The following is a 19,311-nucleotide window of genomic DNA, read 5'->3' as shown; positions in this document are numbered from 1 at the left end:
TTTCTCTCCCCTATAATTTAAATTCAGATGCTATTACATTTAAAATCCCCTGTATCAAAATTAACTTCAACTCTAGGTTTGAAGATGCTGTCAAGATCCAGAAAAGATTGTGCTTCTTTCTGGAAAGCCAAAATGACTTATCTTGCTGACATCTGGTTCTTTTGGTGGTTTTTCAAGTGAAATAAAGCAAGCTTATTTCAGCAATAGTATGCATAATATTCCTTTCAAGGTCACATAATATTCCTTACATGACCTTGAATGTATGAAGAACTTCAACTTTTATTACATTTTCATTAGCTGGCTATAGAGGCCTGTTGCTGCCAAGTTGTGCAGTTGCTCACGAACTACAATGATTAGAAATACTTTAGAAGAAAGTAAATCCTCCAGAACTTTTCACTTTTAAAATGCTAATATTACAATAGTAGGTATTATCCAATGTCCTGCAATGAAATTGTTCAAGAGCATTGAATTTTATGCAGGACTTAAAGCTAACAACTTTTGTTCTAAAGCAAGCTTTGAAGTGCCTTTGACATGGTCAGTACTAGTCTACAGGCTGTAAATACAGGAACTTGTGGTATAAAAGTTACAGAGGTGACAAGTGACCTGCAAACACAGAAAAGGAATTTGGTAAGTACTTCTTCATTCAACTTTCCGAAGTGGTTTAGGAAGCGTCACTGCTGAAGTATTTTGTTTACACGGGCATATTACGGAAGTACTACCAAGCCAAGGTATTACAGCTCCATAGTTCCTTGTACTGATTAAAAACTTATGTCCATTAACAGGGAGCTAGAAGACACATAATTCTCACTTTCTAGAAAACCATAACTAAAAGTAAAACAAGATTAAAAAAAAAGGCAGCAATAAAATCACCTGCAAAAGGTCCTTTATTCCAGAGTTTATTGGGAAGGGGATTGCTTTTGTTTCTTTAAGAAAATATATTCTGCTTACATGAATCAAGCTTATTTTGCTTTGCTTATTTTTTTTTAAATTTGAATGCCCAGATGTCACCTGAGACATGGAGTTGCATGTACATCTTCATTGACACATATGGACAGGTGCAAATGGGAGCAGTAAGGGGACACTTCATTACCAGAATCAACATAACACAGCTTTAGCTGTGCAGTTGCTCAGCATGTCCTGTCAATACACAAGTGGAGCCAACCTCAGCAATGTTTTGTTTCTGTAGAGCATCTCAGATCCCCATGGATGACAATGACATAATTACTGTGACTAAATGTATTGGGTCTAGCTGTGACAGAGTTAATTTTCTCCACAGTAGCCCTTACAGTGCTGTACTTGGTAGTTAGAAAGTTGTTGATAAGACAACAGTATTTTGGCTACTGCTCAGCAGGGCCTGAACAGCATCAAGGATCTCTCCAACACTCCCCTACTCACCCAGTAGGCTGGGGGTGGGTAAGATCTTGGGAAGGGACATAGCCAGGAGAGCTGACCCAAGCTGACTAAAGGGATATTCCATACCATATGATGACTGCTCAGCTATAAAAGCTAAGAAAACGAGAAGGAGAGGGAGCATTTGTTATTACATTTGTCCTAAGGAGCAACTGCTATGTGTACAGAAGCCTGAAATCCTGTTTTCTGGGAAGTGGCTGAACACCACCTGGTCACGAAAAATAGAGAATACATCCTTTGTTTTCTTTTGCTTCCACATGCAGCCTTTGCTTTATTAAATTGCCTTTATCTTGACCCATGAGGGTTTTTTCCATCTTATTTTCTCCCCTGTTTATTTTCTCCTCCTGCTGAGGAGGGAGGATAGAGTGGCTTGGTAGGCATCTGGCATCCAGCCACCACACTAAAAATGACCCCTTTGGCAGCCCTCATTCCTCACTGCAGCCTCCTGAAGCAAGGCAGAGGTACGTCGTGGATCCTGCTCAGACATGAAGCCCTGCCTTCCTCTTAATCCACCGGTTCAAATCCATAGTAGTTCCACTCTAGTAAGTGGAGTAATACAGACATAAAGCCAAACCCACAGTAGTTCCACTCTTGTAAGTGGAGTATTACAAACGTAAACCCAATGCAAGCTATAAATGAGATCCATCAAATATACACATACTGTCACTGAAAGGCTTCAAGCCATTTGTCATGCTCAACTCCTGTAAACATTGCATTTCAGGAGTGATTTTGAATTTTAAACAGTTTCTAAAAAAACCCTCAAACTCAGCAACAACAGCGGCTATTTAAGTAACTGAGAGATATGAGTGCATACTTGATAGGAAAGCATTTTCATTATTGGCAACGAGCACTAGGCTTGATGTTACTTCAAAATCAAGTGGATTCCTAGATATGATTTCTTAGGAAAACCAACCCATGCAGTGGGGAAGGAACTAGCAACATTTACAGAGACATAACCTACAAGAGCTTATAAAGATGGTTGAAGAAAGCAGTGCACAAACCTTCAGTATTATCCAACCCTTGCAATAAATATTCAGCATGTTGATTCTAATATTAAATAAGATAAATAAGAAAAATGGCAAATAAATACCTAATAAGTAATGCTATTTATATTTTTCCATAGAATGTTCACTAATGTATTTTAAAAATACTAAAAAGCTTAAAATAATACTAGAGGAATTGTCCTTTTAAGTACTTTTCAGGAACTAGCACACAATATAGACATTTACAAAATAAATATTCACCCCCAATAGTCCATGTTTCAGGACCCATCAGAACTCAACTAGAGTCATAGTGTAGACTGCTACTGTGAGAGTCAGAATGGTGCTGTAGCAAAAAACCCCATAATATCTAACAGAGAAAACTCAAGACATGCCAACTAGAGGAGTAGCACCATCCAAAATTTAAACATGTAAACAGATACTCCACACAGGCAGACAAACCCAAAGAAACACCCGCACTTTCCAAGCCACCTTTGGGATAAGTGCCAGAAAGCAGAAGAAGGTTCAGAACTGGGCAGCAGGTCTCTCTCCTTCCCCTCTGCCAAGACCAGTTAGGTTACATTTCCTCAGTCAGCCATGGTCTTCCTCCCCCCAGCTATGTGTTAGGAGACACCCTCAGGAATGTTTCTTGGTGCAATAGGACTAATTTTTCAGCCAGCTGAGTTATGCTGACCCTCCTTAAGGACTTCTCTGATAAAAGATACTGCCTGTGCTGGTTCTGGGTCAGAAGCTCATCAGAAAGGAAAGGCCAAAATAAGGATGAACAATTCTGGTGAAAACTTACATATAGTTACACAGTGCTCTGAGATGACTCTTTACTTAGGATACACTATTTTATTTACAAGGATATAGATCCTTGTAACCTTTTCAGGGTATATATTTAAGTATAGCACACGGAGGTAGCAATTACAGAAGATACAGTATCTTTCAACTTCTCTTGGGATTTGATGAAGCATTAAACCTGTAGTTAACCATGCCTCATGACCAATATCTCTCTGTTACAGCTTGTCCAAAGAATGCACTTTTATAATAAATCTGCTTTAGTTCCTCCACTGACTCAGAAAAAAAAAAAAAAAGAAAAAAGTGCGAAGCTCTTTAAATGTAGTAAGATTGCAAATAATTAGGAATGAAATATGAAGGTACTTGAATAAGGAAAAGTGAAATACTGCAGAAATACCAATGTAATGAGCAGTCATGGAGCACCAGAGATGTTTATCAAGTTCTGTGCATGCTTCTGCCTCTGGTCCTCTGCTCACATTTGTCCACACAAATTCTCTCACCCTTTTGTTCTATCTGGTTTTATGTTTTTTCTGCTCTTCACAGAGCTCTTCTATGCTCATTTCCAGTTATTTTCCACATTAATCTATATAACTGAAGCCTTTTTTACTTCTTTTCCTTTTCAAAAATCTCTCCTGCAAATTTGCTTCACACATTTTCACAGACAAAACAGAACTAAGAAAAAAAAAACATAACCTGAAGAAAGATTTAATTTCATCTCTTGATCAATTCACACTTTTTATTTCCTGTCTCCAGGAACTTCCTTAGCCTTTATCTTGACAGAAACTTCTCTGTTCAGGAAAAGAATCTTATCGTACGCATCTTGGAAGTGCTAGCACTCCTGGCAGTGTAAAAATGGCAAACAAAGACATAAAAAAATAATACAGAGCTAGTAAAATAACTCCTTCCAATTGTGTGCTCTGAAGAACACAGCATAAGCAAAAAAACTGCCACATTTAAGAGCCTTCTTGACATTTCAAATAGAGAAGAAAAATTAGTAGAAAAATAGAAGCCTATTTTTCTGGAACTTCAAGTAAACTATTTGTCCTGTGACTTGTGCCAAAGATGAATAAAGGATATGTGACAGACTGCACATATGCATATAAATAGGCTGTGTTTTGTGTATGATGAGATTAGTAATTCTAAAATATTGTCACAATATGAGTTCTTACAACTGCAACAATAATGTTTCTTCATCACATTTCTGTCAGATTCAAATTATCACTGTCTGAAGGATGGATCTGCTTTTTCCACAGATACAGTCTTTGGGGTCCCATATTAACACAGAGTTTTACTTGTCTGGACGTGCTATTAGTGACATATTACTGTTGAAGAGAAAGTGAATACTACTCACATTAGCTTGTTTTTAAGCATTTTCCATACTTCTTCCATGGCACTTTCTCAGAAAAGTTAAATGGTTATAAATGTCTATATAAACTAAAGTTCACATTACATCTCTGCAAGGGATGTATTTGGATACTCTCTCTCACTGGGGGCAACTGGGGGTGGGGAGATGATTCAGCAGCTGAATGCAACATAAAACCATCTCTCATGACAAGCTCACTTTTCTCTGTGTGCTATTTCACCATTATAAGGTGCAAAAATCTGTGGCATCTTTCTTTCAGACACCATCGGTTGGAAATGGTACCATGCCAGGAGCAGGCGCTCCGGCATCTGTGTCCTCCTGAGTTGAAGAGAGCGGGAGGGCAACTGCCCATTTGACAGTGTGCAGATTCTGTAGGTGGTAGGTGTTAGTTATAGTCTTCCCTGATGCCTGCTCATGGGCTACCAGATCTATCTGGCTTTCATTTCTCTATTTTGAACTCAAACACTTCACTGTGTTCTGCTGAATCAATGTCAATGAGTTACAAGGCCAGTTCTTGCTCACATGCATGTTCAGTTTGGCGGCAATATTGATTTCTATGGTATGAACGGTCAGAATTCTTTCCTCTTTGATAAGGAGAAAGAGAGACAATGCCTGAGTCATGGTTGCCCACCACCCCTAGCACTGGACCAAGGTACCCCACTTGCCTGCAGCCTCCCTGGCTTTGAGACATGTTCTGCGTTGGATGCTGCCCGAGCTCCCCCTTGTCTGCGGCACTGCCAGCCCCCTCCTGCCGCCGGCGGTCCTGAGGAAAGCCTGAGCTCGCCATACTCACCACAGGAGTAATGCCAGCAGAGCACGAATCACAGAGCCCTCCCATGGCCACCTGCCGTGCGGTCATTAAGCAAAGCAATGAATTCAGTGTACTGTGAACCTGAGGTACAGCCCCAGAGCAGATCTTTTCATACTCTGAGGAAGGCAGGAAATAGACCCAGAACTCTCCCAAGTAAGGTAAAAGAAAGCATTCCCATGCCTTCCCATCGTGAACGAGAAGGAGGGGAAGATAACTCAGTCAACAGCACTAATAATGCTCAGTCACACATCCTGTGTCAGGCTCAGGATGCTCTGCCGAGTAGCCATTTTACTCAATTTTATGAATTTATTTGAAGGAAAAACTCTTCTCTGCTTATGATAGGATCTTTATCACCACTCTGTTTATTCACTGATGCTGACCCCAGTTTCTTTCACCTAGCAGGAAAAAAACCCCCATGTCTAATGATGTGTCAGAGTATATCTGCCATATTTTTAGGTCGGAATGATATTCAAATCATGCTAAAAATCGGAACGTTTTCCCACGAGCCTTGGTTGGTGGCCAGCTGCATGCTCCCTGCTGTGGCAAACCGCCAAACCCCATTTCTTTTAATCCCAAGTGCTGTGAATCACCGAGCAGGATATCTACAGGCTGCTCGCCCTGGGCAGGACCACGTTGCTCTTCAGCCGGTTGATCCCCAGAGTTAGCAGAAAAAGTTTTTCATGGAACTCTGTTAGAAATTACTGACATGAAGCAATATTTTCAATGTTTTTTTTTTTTTTTTTTAACTGTAAGCACCTAGATAAATTGAAACCTGTTTTACAGGAAAGCTATGTGTTTACAGTAAAGATATTCATTAGGAGCAATAAAAGCTGTAGGTGCTCAGCACTTATGCTGCCAGATCTGTTATTCAGATGTTTAATTGCAGGAACTTGCATTTGAAAATGTTGCCCTAAGGAACTCAATAGCCCGTCTAGGAGCAGCTTAATTGGTCCAGACAAGTCCAGACTGAAATATGCAACATGCTGTGGCATCTCTTTGGAATACGTGTAATATCAGAAAAACCCAAGCCATCCACATTAAAGTGTACAAATATTTCTCAATATGTTTCTGTCCAAATCTAAGGTTCTATCTTTCTACAATTGCCAGTCTGAGATTTTAGGGTAGAAATTGAAGTAAAACAATAGAGAAAACTATTAGTCACCTACTGGTAAAAAGCAAAAGTTCACACCAAATGAAAGAAATCTTCAATTTTAAAATAAAATAATTTATCTCTCTGCTTTATTCTAATGCTTTATGACATGAAGGATTTATTTATATGTGATAGCCAAATTTAAAAAGTCATTGATCATCACACTATTTTTCCCTGCAAAGGCTTCTATGATTCCATCAATTTTGCTCAGAGCAAAAGTTGTTCTTTTACAGTCTTATTCTTGCATCACAGCTTCAGTTTATTATTACTTTGTTTAAATAAGTTATCCATAAATTCCAGCCTGGACATCAACATTTGTCTTAATTAAAATCTTATGGTAGTTTCAGTTGGAAGCTATTTCTCTTTTCCCTCCTGAAAAACTCTACTGTGAAAGTATTCACAAGCCAGCATGACCCTTTGTTCCATCCAGGAGATGGCTGCGTTTCATCAGCAGCGGGTGAGGTAACTCCTACCTACACAATCCCCCAAATCGCCATGAGAACTGTGAAGATTAAAAGGGATGATTTAAACAAAAACTGTCATTATGCTGATTAAAGGGAAAAGATCTTTACATGCTTAAAACCACATGCAAAAGCTAAAGGGAAAGAAAAAAAATAAAGAATATATACCAGATGCCTAAATGTACCTAGGGGATAGTGAGTTTTGATTCAAGAAAATTATCATCTACCCACCCCTGTTCTCCCACACATGTCCCTAAGGAAAACAGGAGGAGAGTCTGTTTTTGTGGTGTCTCTTTCCCAAAGCAAAGGAACACAATGCACCGGTCTGGAAAAACCTGTTTTTCTGTGTTTCTACAAGCTAAGAAAGAGCTCTGAATTAACACGCTGTTTTAAAAATAACCGAAAAAAAGAGCCATCGCCATGACGGCTGGAGGGTGGGAGCGAGGTCTGCGGGACGGGGTGTGAAGTGTCCGTGGGGGCTGCCAACCCCAGCAAGAACAATCGCCCGGGAAAAGCAGAGTTGCCTCCGGCGGCAGCACACTCACGCCGATGACTTATTTTTAGCCTCAATTCATGGAATTAAACCTGTGATGAAGCACTTACTAGAGCCTGTTGCTCTCGCACCTGGGAATAGTTAGGGGGCTGCTGCAGGAGAGATGCTGTAGAAGCTTCTGCTCCTCTCTTCCAACTTGTCACCTTGTCCTTTTTCTTCTTTTTCCCTCCTTCGAGGCCATCTCCTTGGCAAGGGAGGGAGAGACCTAACTGCTCACCACACCTCTGCCTGTCCCACCCTTCCCTGTGGTAGGCATGTTTATTGGCCTACTTAAATCGCGAAAGTGGAAACAAAACAAGTTGGGAAGTGACAAATCAGGTGCAAATCAGGCGCTGTGCACTCTGCATGCTCCGCCTCACCCTTTGCTTGCAGCAGCACGTGTTACCTTGGTGCTTTTATAAATGTGGTGTTGACTGCAGCAGAAACCACGCAGAGGCACCTTTTACCTATGTATCTACAAGGCATCTGCACATTCACTGCCTGGGTGGGGCAAAAAGGTAATCGTAGCAGACATCCATCCTATATGGTGTTACAAGCCATATAGAAATGAAAGAGAAGCTCAACAGGGTGAAAGGTGATATAGAGGTGACTTCACAGGTGCCCAGTGTACAAGTAAGATAATTTGTCAAGTTGTAGAACTAGGCTTTTTTGCATGTTCAATACAAAAATATTTACTGCTGTGCCCACAGAGCTGTCCTTAACTTAGCATCAAGACTATTACCACCTAAGCCAATTCCAAGGATGTATAAACACATAAATAAAACAAGAATTGGAACAGCTGTTAGGGATCACTTATTTATCTAGGATCTCTCACTGACTTTTGGTGGATTTCAGAGCATCTAAGGCAGGAGCGTGGAATTCATGTCTATCGTGCTATTAAAGCAAAAGTCAGAATTAAAAAATTGTCAAAGGATGCACATGCATCACACTCCCATATGCAATTAATCTATATAAATGATACTTCACTGCTGTCAAATACAGAGAGACAAAGCATGCAGATTCAGATTTATTTGAGAACTCTAATTGTGAAGCAAGACACACGCAGTTAAAGGGTAACAAATGCAATTCACAGCAGAGTGCAGAAAAAAGAAAGTACAGTACTAACTCTCTGAGAGGATTCAATTTTCATCAAGTACCTTTGAATGTCAAGTTCTGAATGAAGGGAGATCAACATGCACTGCAAAACCTGTGGATCAGAGAGAGAAAAGAAGGGGAGGGGGAGAGATAATTGTTAACAGGAAAAGAAAATGGAGAACAATAGAAATTAAAAAAGAATAACCCATACATATAAAAGTATACTGAAAGAAGAGAGAAAGAGAAGAGAAGAGAAGAGGAAGAGAAGAGGAGAGGAAGAGGAGAGGAAGAGGAGAGGAAGAGGAGAGGAAGAGGAGAGGAGAGGAGAGGAGAGGAGAGGAGAGGAGAGGAGAGGAGAGGAGAGGAGAGGAGAGGAGAGGAGAGGAGAGGAGAGGAGAGGAGAGGAGAGGAGAGGAGAGGAGAGGAGAGGAGAGGAGAGGAGAGGAGAGGAGAGGAGAGGAGAGGAGAGGAGAGGAGAGGAGAGGAGAGAGAAGCATTAAAAATAAATGAAGGAAACACATGTGGCAGGGAACAATATGCTCTATCAGTACTTAATATGCCATATTCTCAGAACTCTTGCTGGACTCATTTCAGGTGCGCTACATGTGGTTGTATGTCAAAGAAATAGAGAATATTCTTCTAATACAAGAGTTAATTGCTGAAAATTGAACCATACAGGCAAATATATATATATATGTATAGCAACCATATCTGACATGATATGGCATAATATGCATTCCTCATAAGAAATGATAGAACTCTTGGCTGGAGTTTGCAGCAGTCATTATACTTCTGTGTTGGTTTCACACTTACTACAGAGACATGGAATCCTTCAAGCAGAACTCAGAAATACTATATAACTCTTGATTAACCCCAATTTAAAAAATATTAAAAGAAACTATGGTATGATTATAAAGTCTCCTCCAATGACATCTCTCTGTACTATTCTACATCTCATCTTAAAGGCACAGAATGTGAAAATTTGCTAAAAGGGGTTTAAGGGCCAAAAAAACCCAACCATTGTTTCCCTCCAACACATGAGTGAGATGCTAATTGGAGGGGAAATTGCCTACTGCTGTTTAAGTCTGCAGAGGTGGAGGTCCTGTATTTTCCTTAAACTTCATTTGCCTATGGGGTAAAAGAGATTTTGCACAGTGCTCCAGAAAAACCTTCTCTAAGCAATCCATTCCTCCTCCAACCAGAATCAGGCTCCCACAACAACTGCTGCTTCCCAGTTCAGAGCATGCAGCTATTCATACCAGGCAAAGAAGTGCAACTGCTTTGATAACAAGGATGTCATTGTTAAAGAATCTTATTTAGCAAGTAATTATAATGCCAACATTACAATTAAGAGAGTAATTCAAAAAATCTTCTGAATTTTACAAACCCAGAGGATATGAGCATGTGAGAGCTGATTCTGGGACGAGATAAGTAACATATAAGTATGCTGTGATTTTTCATGTTTTTGTCTGTTGGATACTTTGGAAGGGCAGTACCATTTTATTTAAAGAGAACAATAGATCATTTTTCTCCCTATGATAAGTGCATAATTCAGAACTGTTCAAGTAAAATGCGATTTTTACAAATAAGCTATTTATGCAAACACAGTACAAATTAAATGTAGCCTTCCGGCAACAACTGGATAAATTCCAGTTCCAAACCACAAAGACAAAAACAGTCTGTTGCTAATGTCTCAGTAATACTGAAACTGTATTAGTGTTTTTCATGTCTTTATAATGTCACCACCCCACACATGCAAACCTGAGAAGTTCTCTTTGGCCTTTATTAAAATGTTCTGTTTAAAAAGAAAAAAAAACGGATTCTGTAAGGACTAAATCCCAATGCCAGATACACAAGACTTCCAAGGGGAAAAATCATTCTTCCTGTTTGTCTGACATGCAGGCATCGTTACACACCAAGACCACACTTCAGAAGGGACATTACTCTGCCCAGTGGCAGCATTAAAAAGTGTGCAACAGTGGCCCTTCCTAAAGCCATTGCAGAGGATCAACCTGAGCTATTTAGTTTCCTCAGAGGCTGTCACCTCATGGAGAATTACAACTCTGTCACTTTTCTCTGGACTTTCCTAGTCCCAAAGGAAGTGAAACATCAATGCTGACCTAAGGGTGGGTAAGGAAATAAGGATGCTTGAAGAAACCTGAAAGACTTCCCACAGTCAATCCATAGAAAATGTTGCCTGTATCCCTAACTCTCCCCCTCTTCTCATCATAACATGGTATTTATTTTAATTTTAAAGCAAGGAGATAAATGAGGATTTGCAGTTAAAATATGTAAAATCAGTCCACCTTTGATCCAGAAGTCTCCCCCTCCTCTTATGGGAGTTGATCTGAAATCAATGGATGCGATGCAGGATTAAGAGTTAGGGTTCTCTGAAGAAATACGGTCTTGCAGGAAAAAAATGAACCACACACAAATCAAGAACCACAACAGCAGTGCAGCAGCAGGCTTCTCCAATTCCTCCATAAGGTTACACAAGGAGACAAACGAGGCCTCCAAGGTGTCATGTAGCAAACTGCAGATCTCCTAAAGAAGATCCAGACATGCCAGTATGGGAGAAGTATAATTAAGACCATTACTGCAGCCCATATAAAGACCTTATTATGAATGAAATTTGAAGACATTTGGGTTTGAATCCAAACCTGAAGCATGGCTTCCTTTGGAACTTTCCAAAATATTTCTTAACTGTCTGCATTTCTGTCCAAACTCAACACTACGCTGATGCCTTCATCAGCACTCTGATGACCTCAAAGGTATTTAAAGAGGGAAAACAATAATGATCTATTTCTTCCTTTACTTCTAGATTGTAGGGGAATGTTAATTTTTTCCCATCTGTGGGCATGCACATGGATATATATAGTCCACAATGATGGGAAATGAATCCAAGAAGAGCTTTGCTATTTCCAAATGCAGCAAGAGCTGCAATCTTTCCCACCCCAGGGACAGGTTCCTGGGACAATCTCATCTCCTGCTTCCCTCACTGACTCTGTCATTGTTCTAGAGAGATGAGGCATCAAATCTAATACCTGGCATGAGGGGAGAAAGAGGGTATTGGAGCAAATCCCACAGAAGATTAAAAAACCTGGACTTGACTTACTAAGAAATAAAGAGCTGTGGAGTGCAGAACAATCAACTAATGTGCTCTGAGCAACCTCTGCTGGCCAGCAGATAGGATCCCATGTCTCCTCCTAAATGGAGTTGTACAGAGCCTGTGTTATCATTCTCCTATATGAGTGCAGACCCTTAGCTGGCTTGAATGAACATTACTTGACCAGCTCTAACAGCGCGTAGAAAACCTACAATGAGGTGGAAAAATTATAAGGATTTCCACTGTCTGTTAGTAAATACCCTCAGAGCAAAAAGGCTCCTGTGGAAACTATCGTTGTCTTTATGAGTTGTGAAAGCAAATAGCCAGGATACAAGAAGTACCAATGCTTGCACATATTGGACTGGCATTCAAAGAAGCAGACTGATAAAGGCAGGTGAACATATAAAGATAATATGCAAAAAATCAACAAAATAGCATAAGTAATTTTCTCTGGAAAAAGGTGGAAAATATTAGAGGCCAAGGAGAGTGGAAGCCGAGGCTGGGACAGAGCATGCAGCCAAGGAACAGTTGCAGAGCATCACTAATGGCAGGTATGAGCAGGAAGGGGTGTTACATGGAGAAAAACTAATTTCGGGAGCCAGACATTATTGTAGTGAGAAAGGTACCAGAGACAAGGGAAACAGCTGTAAAACGTCTTGCTTTTGAACTTTAAATCTAAATGGAGCAAGTGGTGGCCCTGGAAAAAGGCGTAGAAAGCTAAGAGTCAAAGGAGAAAAGCAAAGTTGCCAGGAATGTGCTGGATGTCTTCAAACGAAGTCGTAAGAAAAGTCTGGTGAATACCACTTGTAAGGTAGTACCCAAAGGATTATCGCACAGCAATTTAGGGAGGACAAGGATTAATACCTTGGGGCTGACTGATTCTATTAGTCATTATCCCAGAGCCCTCAAAGCAAGGGTGAATGAACTTCAAGTCTGCCTTATGGGATCTGCTTGCTAAGCAGATCAAAGGAAAGTATTCACCATTTTAAGCAGGATCAGGCCTGTTGAACGCTGAAATTCTAAGTCTCCAGAGGAAAACGCAGATGCTTGAGACATTTGTGTTGGTGATTTAGTAGGAGACATCTGTCCCCCTGAGTCAGTCTGAAATAATGTCACAGAAGGGTGTTAGGAGCACAATGTGCTCCCTCCGCAGGAATGCAGCACTGCTGTTCTTGCTGGCAGTGACATACAAGCCAAAGTGCCTTTTCACTGAGGTACTGGCAGTGCTGCAAAAGAGGAGAAATCAAGGCGCGTGTTAAGCCTTCCCCCTTTTTTCAGTCTGTGTAATATGCCCTTGATTTATGCTTCTGATGGATTTCAAAAGGGAAGTCCTTACAAAAGCAGAGTACATTAAGCATACTACATTTATCATGGGTCACCCAGGAAGATGACACAGTTGTTGAGACAAGAAGTGGCTAAAATCAGAGAAAGGGAGGAGTACCCTATGAAGTAAAGGCGGGTTAAGCCAGGACCCCAGGACATTACGATGACAATTAGCATTCTGTAGGTTTACAGTCTCTGGGTGAAATCCTGCAGAGACATGCAATCACTGAAGCTGCAGGGAAATGATAATGAGAACACAAAGGGCCAGAAATGAGTATGTAGATGATGATATACAACTAAATGAGATGCTGACTCATAAGTCCTCTTAAACAGCTTGAAAATGAAGGAAGGAAGGAAATGAGGATCAACTGCCTATTTCCTGTGCACAATGGTTTTGTGGGGAGGATACCAGAAAATGGTGTTTCTCAACAATGCTGGGATGGGAAAAAGTCAGGATAGTAACTCAGCTGGGATCAGGCCAGAGAGGTTCTTCCAGTTGAAATGTTAAGCAGACAAGTATCCGCCAAAGGAGGGAAAGGGTGAAGTCTTTTATCACATGAAAACACAGTCAATGTACAGGATCAACTGCTGGCAATCTACAAGACATCATTTAAACAACTGCGGGGGGGAGGGGGGGGGGGGGGTTAGATGGGAATGGCCAATGACAAATGGTTCAAAAGGAAGCATGGAAACAAAAAGACCAGTGAAATGTAAACCAGGAATGCACTCAGAGAGATAGCAAGGAAGACGTCTGCACAAAACATTAGGAGGTCTTATGTTTCAGGATTTACATTTTCCAGCACACTCTACCTCTACAGCATCACTCAAACTGCATAGGTTCTTTGGCTCAAACACATTGAACATTACAGCTGAAAATGGTATGTGTTAGCCAGGCAAACTATTTTGGTTTTGATTTCCAAACAAAAGAAAAAAAAGAAGGGTCTTCTCTTCAGTGTTGTTTTTCTCTTTTTCTCAGTTTTTGTAAAATAATAATAAAACAAGTGCTAAAAACCTGTATTTCATTTAAATTTAGTGAGGATTAAAGCTAAGATATTATTTTACATAATTTCATGTATTTAGTAAATGTGAAAAAGCAAACATCTAGAATTAGACACGTAAAAAAATCCTCAAGGGAATCCAGATCATAGACCAAACCATACTTTTTAAGAGATACAAAGTAGTTATACCTTTAAAGTCAAAAACAGTCTGGTATTCAAGAGATTCAGAAGTTCTCCAAGGTCACACAGTCTCCCCCCTTTTCCTGTCTCTCCAACCATGTGGAGATGCTGTGTTGAAACACCTTATTTTTGCACTGTCTCAACATAAAGTATTGTATCTATACTCCAGTTCACGTGCAATACCAAGGGAAAACGTAACTTCTTGTTCACCTTAGATGACTTTTAAGTCTAGGGGTTTTTAAGGAAGAACCTGCAGGATATTGTATATTTCAGTATTGGCTTTATGCTTGAAGTATATAATTAAGCACATAATTAAGAATAATCATATGAAAAGTCCATGAGACTATTTTCATTAACAAAGTTAGGCATGAACAGATTGTTTGGCTGTCCTTGGGCCCTAACATCTACAGGGATGGGTGCTTATCAGACTTTTTCCACATTTCACATAAAAGTAACCAATACATAAAAGAAACTATTTCTGTGTTTATGATTTATCTGTCTCCTGCTACAGAATTTAAGTATCACTGTGCAATGCAACACTGCAAACCCAGACTGGTGCAGGCTGAAGAAAAAATGGTGATTTGGTCTAGTTTCTCTAAGGTAATCTGAACCTGAGCTGATTCTATGACTCTTGCATCACTCTTTTGTGATGTAAAATTTTGTATATGAAAAACCTCCATTGTACAGACCCAGAAGACTGAAAACACAGTGGCTGAAGATCTCAAAGTTGGTTGCCTAATGAGGCTTAGAGTTTACAAGGAGATACCTAGCTGTGCCTCCTACTAATTCTGGTAATATTTGCATGGAACAGACCAATTTTGAATTCATTTGGGGGGGTTTCAGCCAATGACATGTAATATCTGAGATATCTGACAATGTAAATATGGATTCAGATACTAAATTTTACTAAGTAAGTGTCAAGAATATTGTTTACCACTTTTCTGTAATTGTCCCACAGCTAGAAATTGGGACAATTAGACAAATACAGTATCTTTGTTTACAATAGTCTGTTTTTCCTATTGTTCACTCCATCCTATCTTTATCATCTCTTCTTGGAATCACAATATATTGCTGAAGATAAACAACAAAAAATATTATAAATCTTTATAAAGGAATAAAAACCAATGATGACCTAAGAAGGAAAAGATTTTCATGAGCTGTCTCCAGTATTTTGAGAAGTAAGAATAATAGGGAAAATATAATGTTTAAAGAATATAGCTGTCTCTCTCATTTTTCTGTGGTATTTTTCTCCCAACTTTATTTAAACAACTGGCTGACCTGGTTATTCATACAATAACCATCACTGAAAAGCACAGTATGGTGTATACAATGAACAACTGATGGTCTACTGAGAACAACACCCTCTGAAATGAAGAAAAATGCATGGACTTGTCATCTTCCGTCACTCAGAATTAATTGTAATGTTTCTTTTATAAATTCTTTCTTTTGGACTTTATTTTGATCTTCAATATTGATTAAGTGTACCTGATTTTCTAGGCTGTGATCAGCTCATCCAGTTAAACCTTATAAAAGCTACTTGAAATGATAAAAATGTGGATTACATCCTATTCAAAATTCTAAGGTTACAGCAGTTGTTCCCCTGCCCTAAAAGTAAAAAAAAAAAAAAAAATTATATGGTAGTTACTCAGAAGACAGCATAAACAAAAATATGTACACACATTTTGTTCCACCTTTCCGCTGTGTACCACCAAAATAACTTTGGACACATTTTCTAACAACTTAAAGCTCACAGCTCCAAATGATGGGAACTGCAGGTTTTGGCCAAGAACCAACATTTTAACTACTGCCCTAGACAACTTCAGGAAAGAGTTCATGCAGTATAGTACCTGCCTACATCAGGATGCCTGGGGACTGCACCCAGTAGCCTGGTTTTCTGCTCAGCTCTTATGAAAAACCAAACCCCACTCAATTTATGTGCTTCAATGTTCTGAATTTCTTTTAAGAAAATAAGTTGTAGAGCAGAAGCAATTTAGAGAAAACTCATCAACGCTAACCTGGGTAAGAAAAATCAATGGATAACTGTAGTGGCAGCCTCATTCCTTGGAAAGTGTTCTCTTACCAACTATTTCTGATATACTAAAGTGTTCTTAGAAAACTTTGTAAATCAGAATTCCCTTGACCACAGAGAAATGGGTGAATAAATTTAGTCCAATCATAGCTTTCTATAGGCTGAGTGTTAAGCTCTGGTTCACATTTCAGTCCTTACAAAACCACTTTCCTTGTCCTTTGCCCACCATATACAACAGAACTCACAGTACCTCTCTACCTTACATGGCTTTTGCAATAATTAACTCAAGAACAGTTTCCAGCATATTGCAGGGAAAACTGCTACAGAAAAGCATTACATTTATACACCACATTAAGCTTGCCCTTAACCTCTTGTAAGGATCAGTGTCTCAGCATAGTAGGGAGGTTTTGCTAAGGATAGACTCCTACATTTTCCCTTAGAACACCTAAAACTTTGAACTACAACATCCAACATAAAAAGCCTACCTGTTTTATTATTAACTGAATTTATTACCTTCCACCCTTTCTTAAACACACACTTGTCATTTACACAATTACAAGAGAGATATGAGCTCAGAAATGCCTTTGTGCAGCATATACCAATTTACACTTGAATAGCTATAGAGTAATTAGAGTGGAATCCAGCAGAATAAGTCAGTCTTATTCTCTCATAATATCAGTTATCTCATATAAGTAAGATAAATATTAAGTACATATAATGTTATACACAAACAGTGAAATTCTGCAAGGTCCCGAGTGAATTCTGTTTTTGATACAATCAGATATCACTGCTATGGTGCTAGGGGCTAATTAACTCCAGCCAACTCTAGGCTATGGAAAATTATTGTGGCATCACTATTGCAAAACAACACTGTAAGTTTTCATTGATAAGGATATTTAAATATTAATTACAATTTCAGATTTATATATAGATAATCAAATATATATTGTTCAGATGTTGTTATTGCAATATGTTTTATTATGTATTGCAAAACTTTCTTCTTAAAATTATCTACTTACATTTGAGAGATACAATGTAAAACCAATAATAAACCAACCATAACATCAGCTCGTTAATCAGAAATGCCAGTTTAAATATATCCCGTTTGGAAACAAAGACAAATGCTACTGGCTTTATAAACCTTACAGAACAGGGAATAGAGTTAGAGTTGGATCTCAAGAGTTGATGTCATAATTGTTCACAAGCCAACACAGGGCTTTAAAACTGAAAAGAATCTACAGCATATAAAATGGTTTCCAACTTGTAAGGGGCCAGGTCCCCTGCCAATGAATAATACTTCTCAATACAGTTTAGGTTTTTTCCCTAGGACAAGGTGGGGGAGGGGATATAACACATTCGTGCAGAAAGGAATGTGCAATTCCATATTCTTATGTGCTACAAAGAGAGATGGATTTCTAAAATTTTATTTACTTGTATTGTACATGTCTTCTCTTCAAATGCTTTAACGTTTCCCAAGTTGGGATCTTTACATTTTAACATCTTTGTTCATCAAAAAGCTTTATAGATGCAGTGGTAGCATCACTCATAAATGACAAAGTATCAAAAATTAGGAGTAAGCAAGTCTAATATCCCTGGAGGTGTCTTGAATAGGCTGAATGGAGTTCCGGGCAAACTGGTCTATTGAAAGGTGTCTCTGCCCATGGCAGGGAGGTTGGAACTAGATGATCTTTAAGGTGCCTTCCAAACCAAACCGTTTTATGATTAATATGAGCCAACAGATAAATTCTCTGCATATCAGAGGGAGAGGCAGTGAAAGAGTATGTATATTTGAATTTTCTCTTTGCTGATTTACTTTTCTTTTAGCATATATGCACATCTTAGCACATAGTATTCTCAGAACTGCTGAAAATTGATCAAATCAAATGTTAAAACTTTGAAATGAAGTAAGCATTAGTAGACAAAACCAGATAAGCAGAACATAGCTTCTTCTGCTCTTGTGTGAATATTCAATGACCTCATATTCCTCAGTGCTTTCTCTCTCCTGAATTCAGCACAAGACAATGTTATCTGTTCAAACAAAAAAGGTATTTGAAAAAATATTTGAAAAAACTGTGTCTCAGTCTCTTCTAATTACATGGCACAGCCTTCACTAGCCAATAAATACTGTAGCCAGAACATAATGTAGGTCTGTACTTGAGATTATTCATTTGCCTGGTTACACTATTGAGAGCACATGGCTCATGATTTACAGATATGCATACAAAAGGAATCCTGACTCCACAGAAGCTCGTGGAATGTGTTTTACTACAGGCATCTCCACAGGTTACCCTCTTTAAGCTTCAAAAATAGATTTAAAAGATTCAAAGAGAAAAAAGAATGGGTTCTAATGTATTGTTCTTTCAGGAATTTTCTGAGAATAATTCACTTTCCAACAGGTGATTCTGTAGGACTTATGAAGCAAAACATAATGGCACTGGTCCTTTTAGATGTGTCTGAATATAGGTGAAGGTGCCTAATCTTGTGAAAATAAATGTGTTCTTATACTCTGCAGACATTGTGTGGTAACTTTTGCCTGCTCTGTCATAGTGTTATCTTGGAAACTAGAAAATAATTCCTATTTTGGCCATGGAGCAATGCTTACTTTTTTTTTGGTCTCTATTCCCCATCCTTCACTTGCCTGTTTTTTTGGATATAAATATAACTTTTTTCTCCAAACAGCCATGATGTGTATATTGTCTATTTCCAAACATCAAGGCCTCCTATTCTCTGATGCAGCTGTTAGCAAGGAAAATTCTGTGCGTGGTAGGTTACAGCATCTAAGTGTGCACTGCAGTGGTGCATAAGTTCCCTTCAATGTCCTCATAAGATTATCTTCTTGCTTGCACTTGTATCAATTCTGATTGAGAGAAATCATGACCCTGAGATACACTCAGCAGTGCCATACTATTCAACATGCTGTTCACAGCATAAACTGATGACACAGGCATTGCTGTTCCCAGGAATAATCTCCACAGGAAAACATAGCTCTTAGTCTCATCCACTCAGAAAGGAGATGCAAAGACAGTTTATGTGGCACATAATAGTTATATGACAAATATTCTATACTATAGG

At 39.1% G+C, this 19,311-nt stretch overlaps 1 protein-coding gene across 19 annotated transcripts in view; it reads right to left on the bottom strand.

Annotated features, from left to right (window-relative positions):
* KIAA1217 (KIAA1217 ortholog) overlaps positions 1 to 19,311 on the bottom strand; it is a 356,899-nt gene that overhangs the window by 95,150 nt on the left and 242,438 nt on the right. For 9 of the 19 annotated variants that reach the window (XR_007906998.1, XM_051802248.1, XM_051802259.1 and 6 more), the window contains one exon: positions 8,635 to 8,715. The exons of 8 other annotated variants lie outside the window; for them this stretch is intronic. Coding sequence is in view for 8 of the 11 variants with exons in the window: in XM_051802248.1 (XP_051658208.1) it covers positions 8,635 to 8,715 (81 nt within the window). In the remaining 3 variants the exon portion in view is untranslated. Of the gene's footprint in view, positions 1 to 2,882; positions 2,941 to 8,634; positions 8,716 to 19,311 lie in introns of those variants that run through there. 2 more of the 19 variants (XM_051802256.1, XM_051802255.1) reach the window with 2 other exon arrangements.

This window comes from Manacus candei, unplaced genomic scaffold (genome assembly GCF_025592945.1).
Source record: "Manacus candei isolate 608988 ecotype Guabito, Panama unplaced genomic scaffold, ASM2559294v1 h1tg000056l, whole genome shotgun sequence".
Taxonomy (NCBI): domain Eukaryota; kingdom Metazoa; phylum Chordata; class Aves; order Passeriformes; family Pipridae; genus Manacus; species Manacus candei.
Note: the sequence above shows the minus strand (reverse complement) of the source record. Positions and strands in the feature narration are given on the sequence as shown.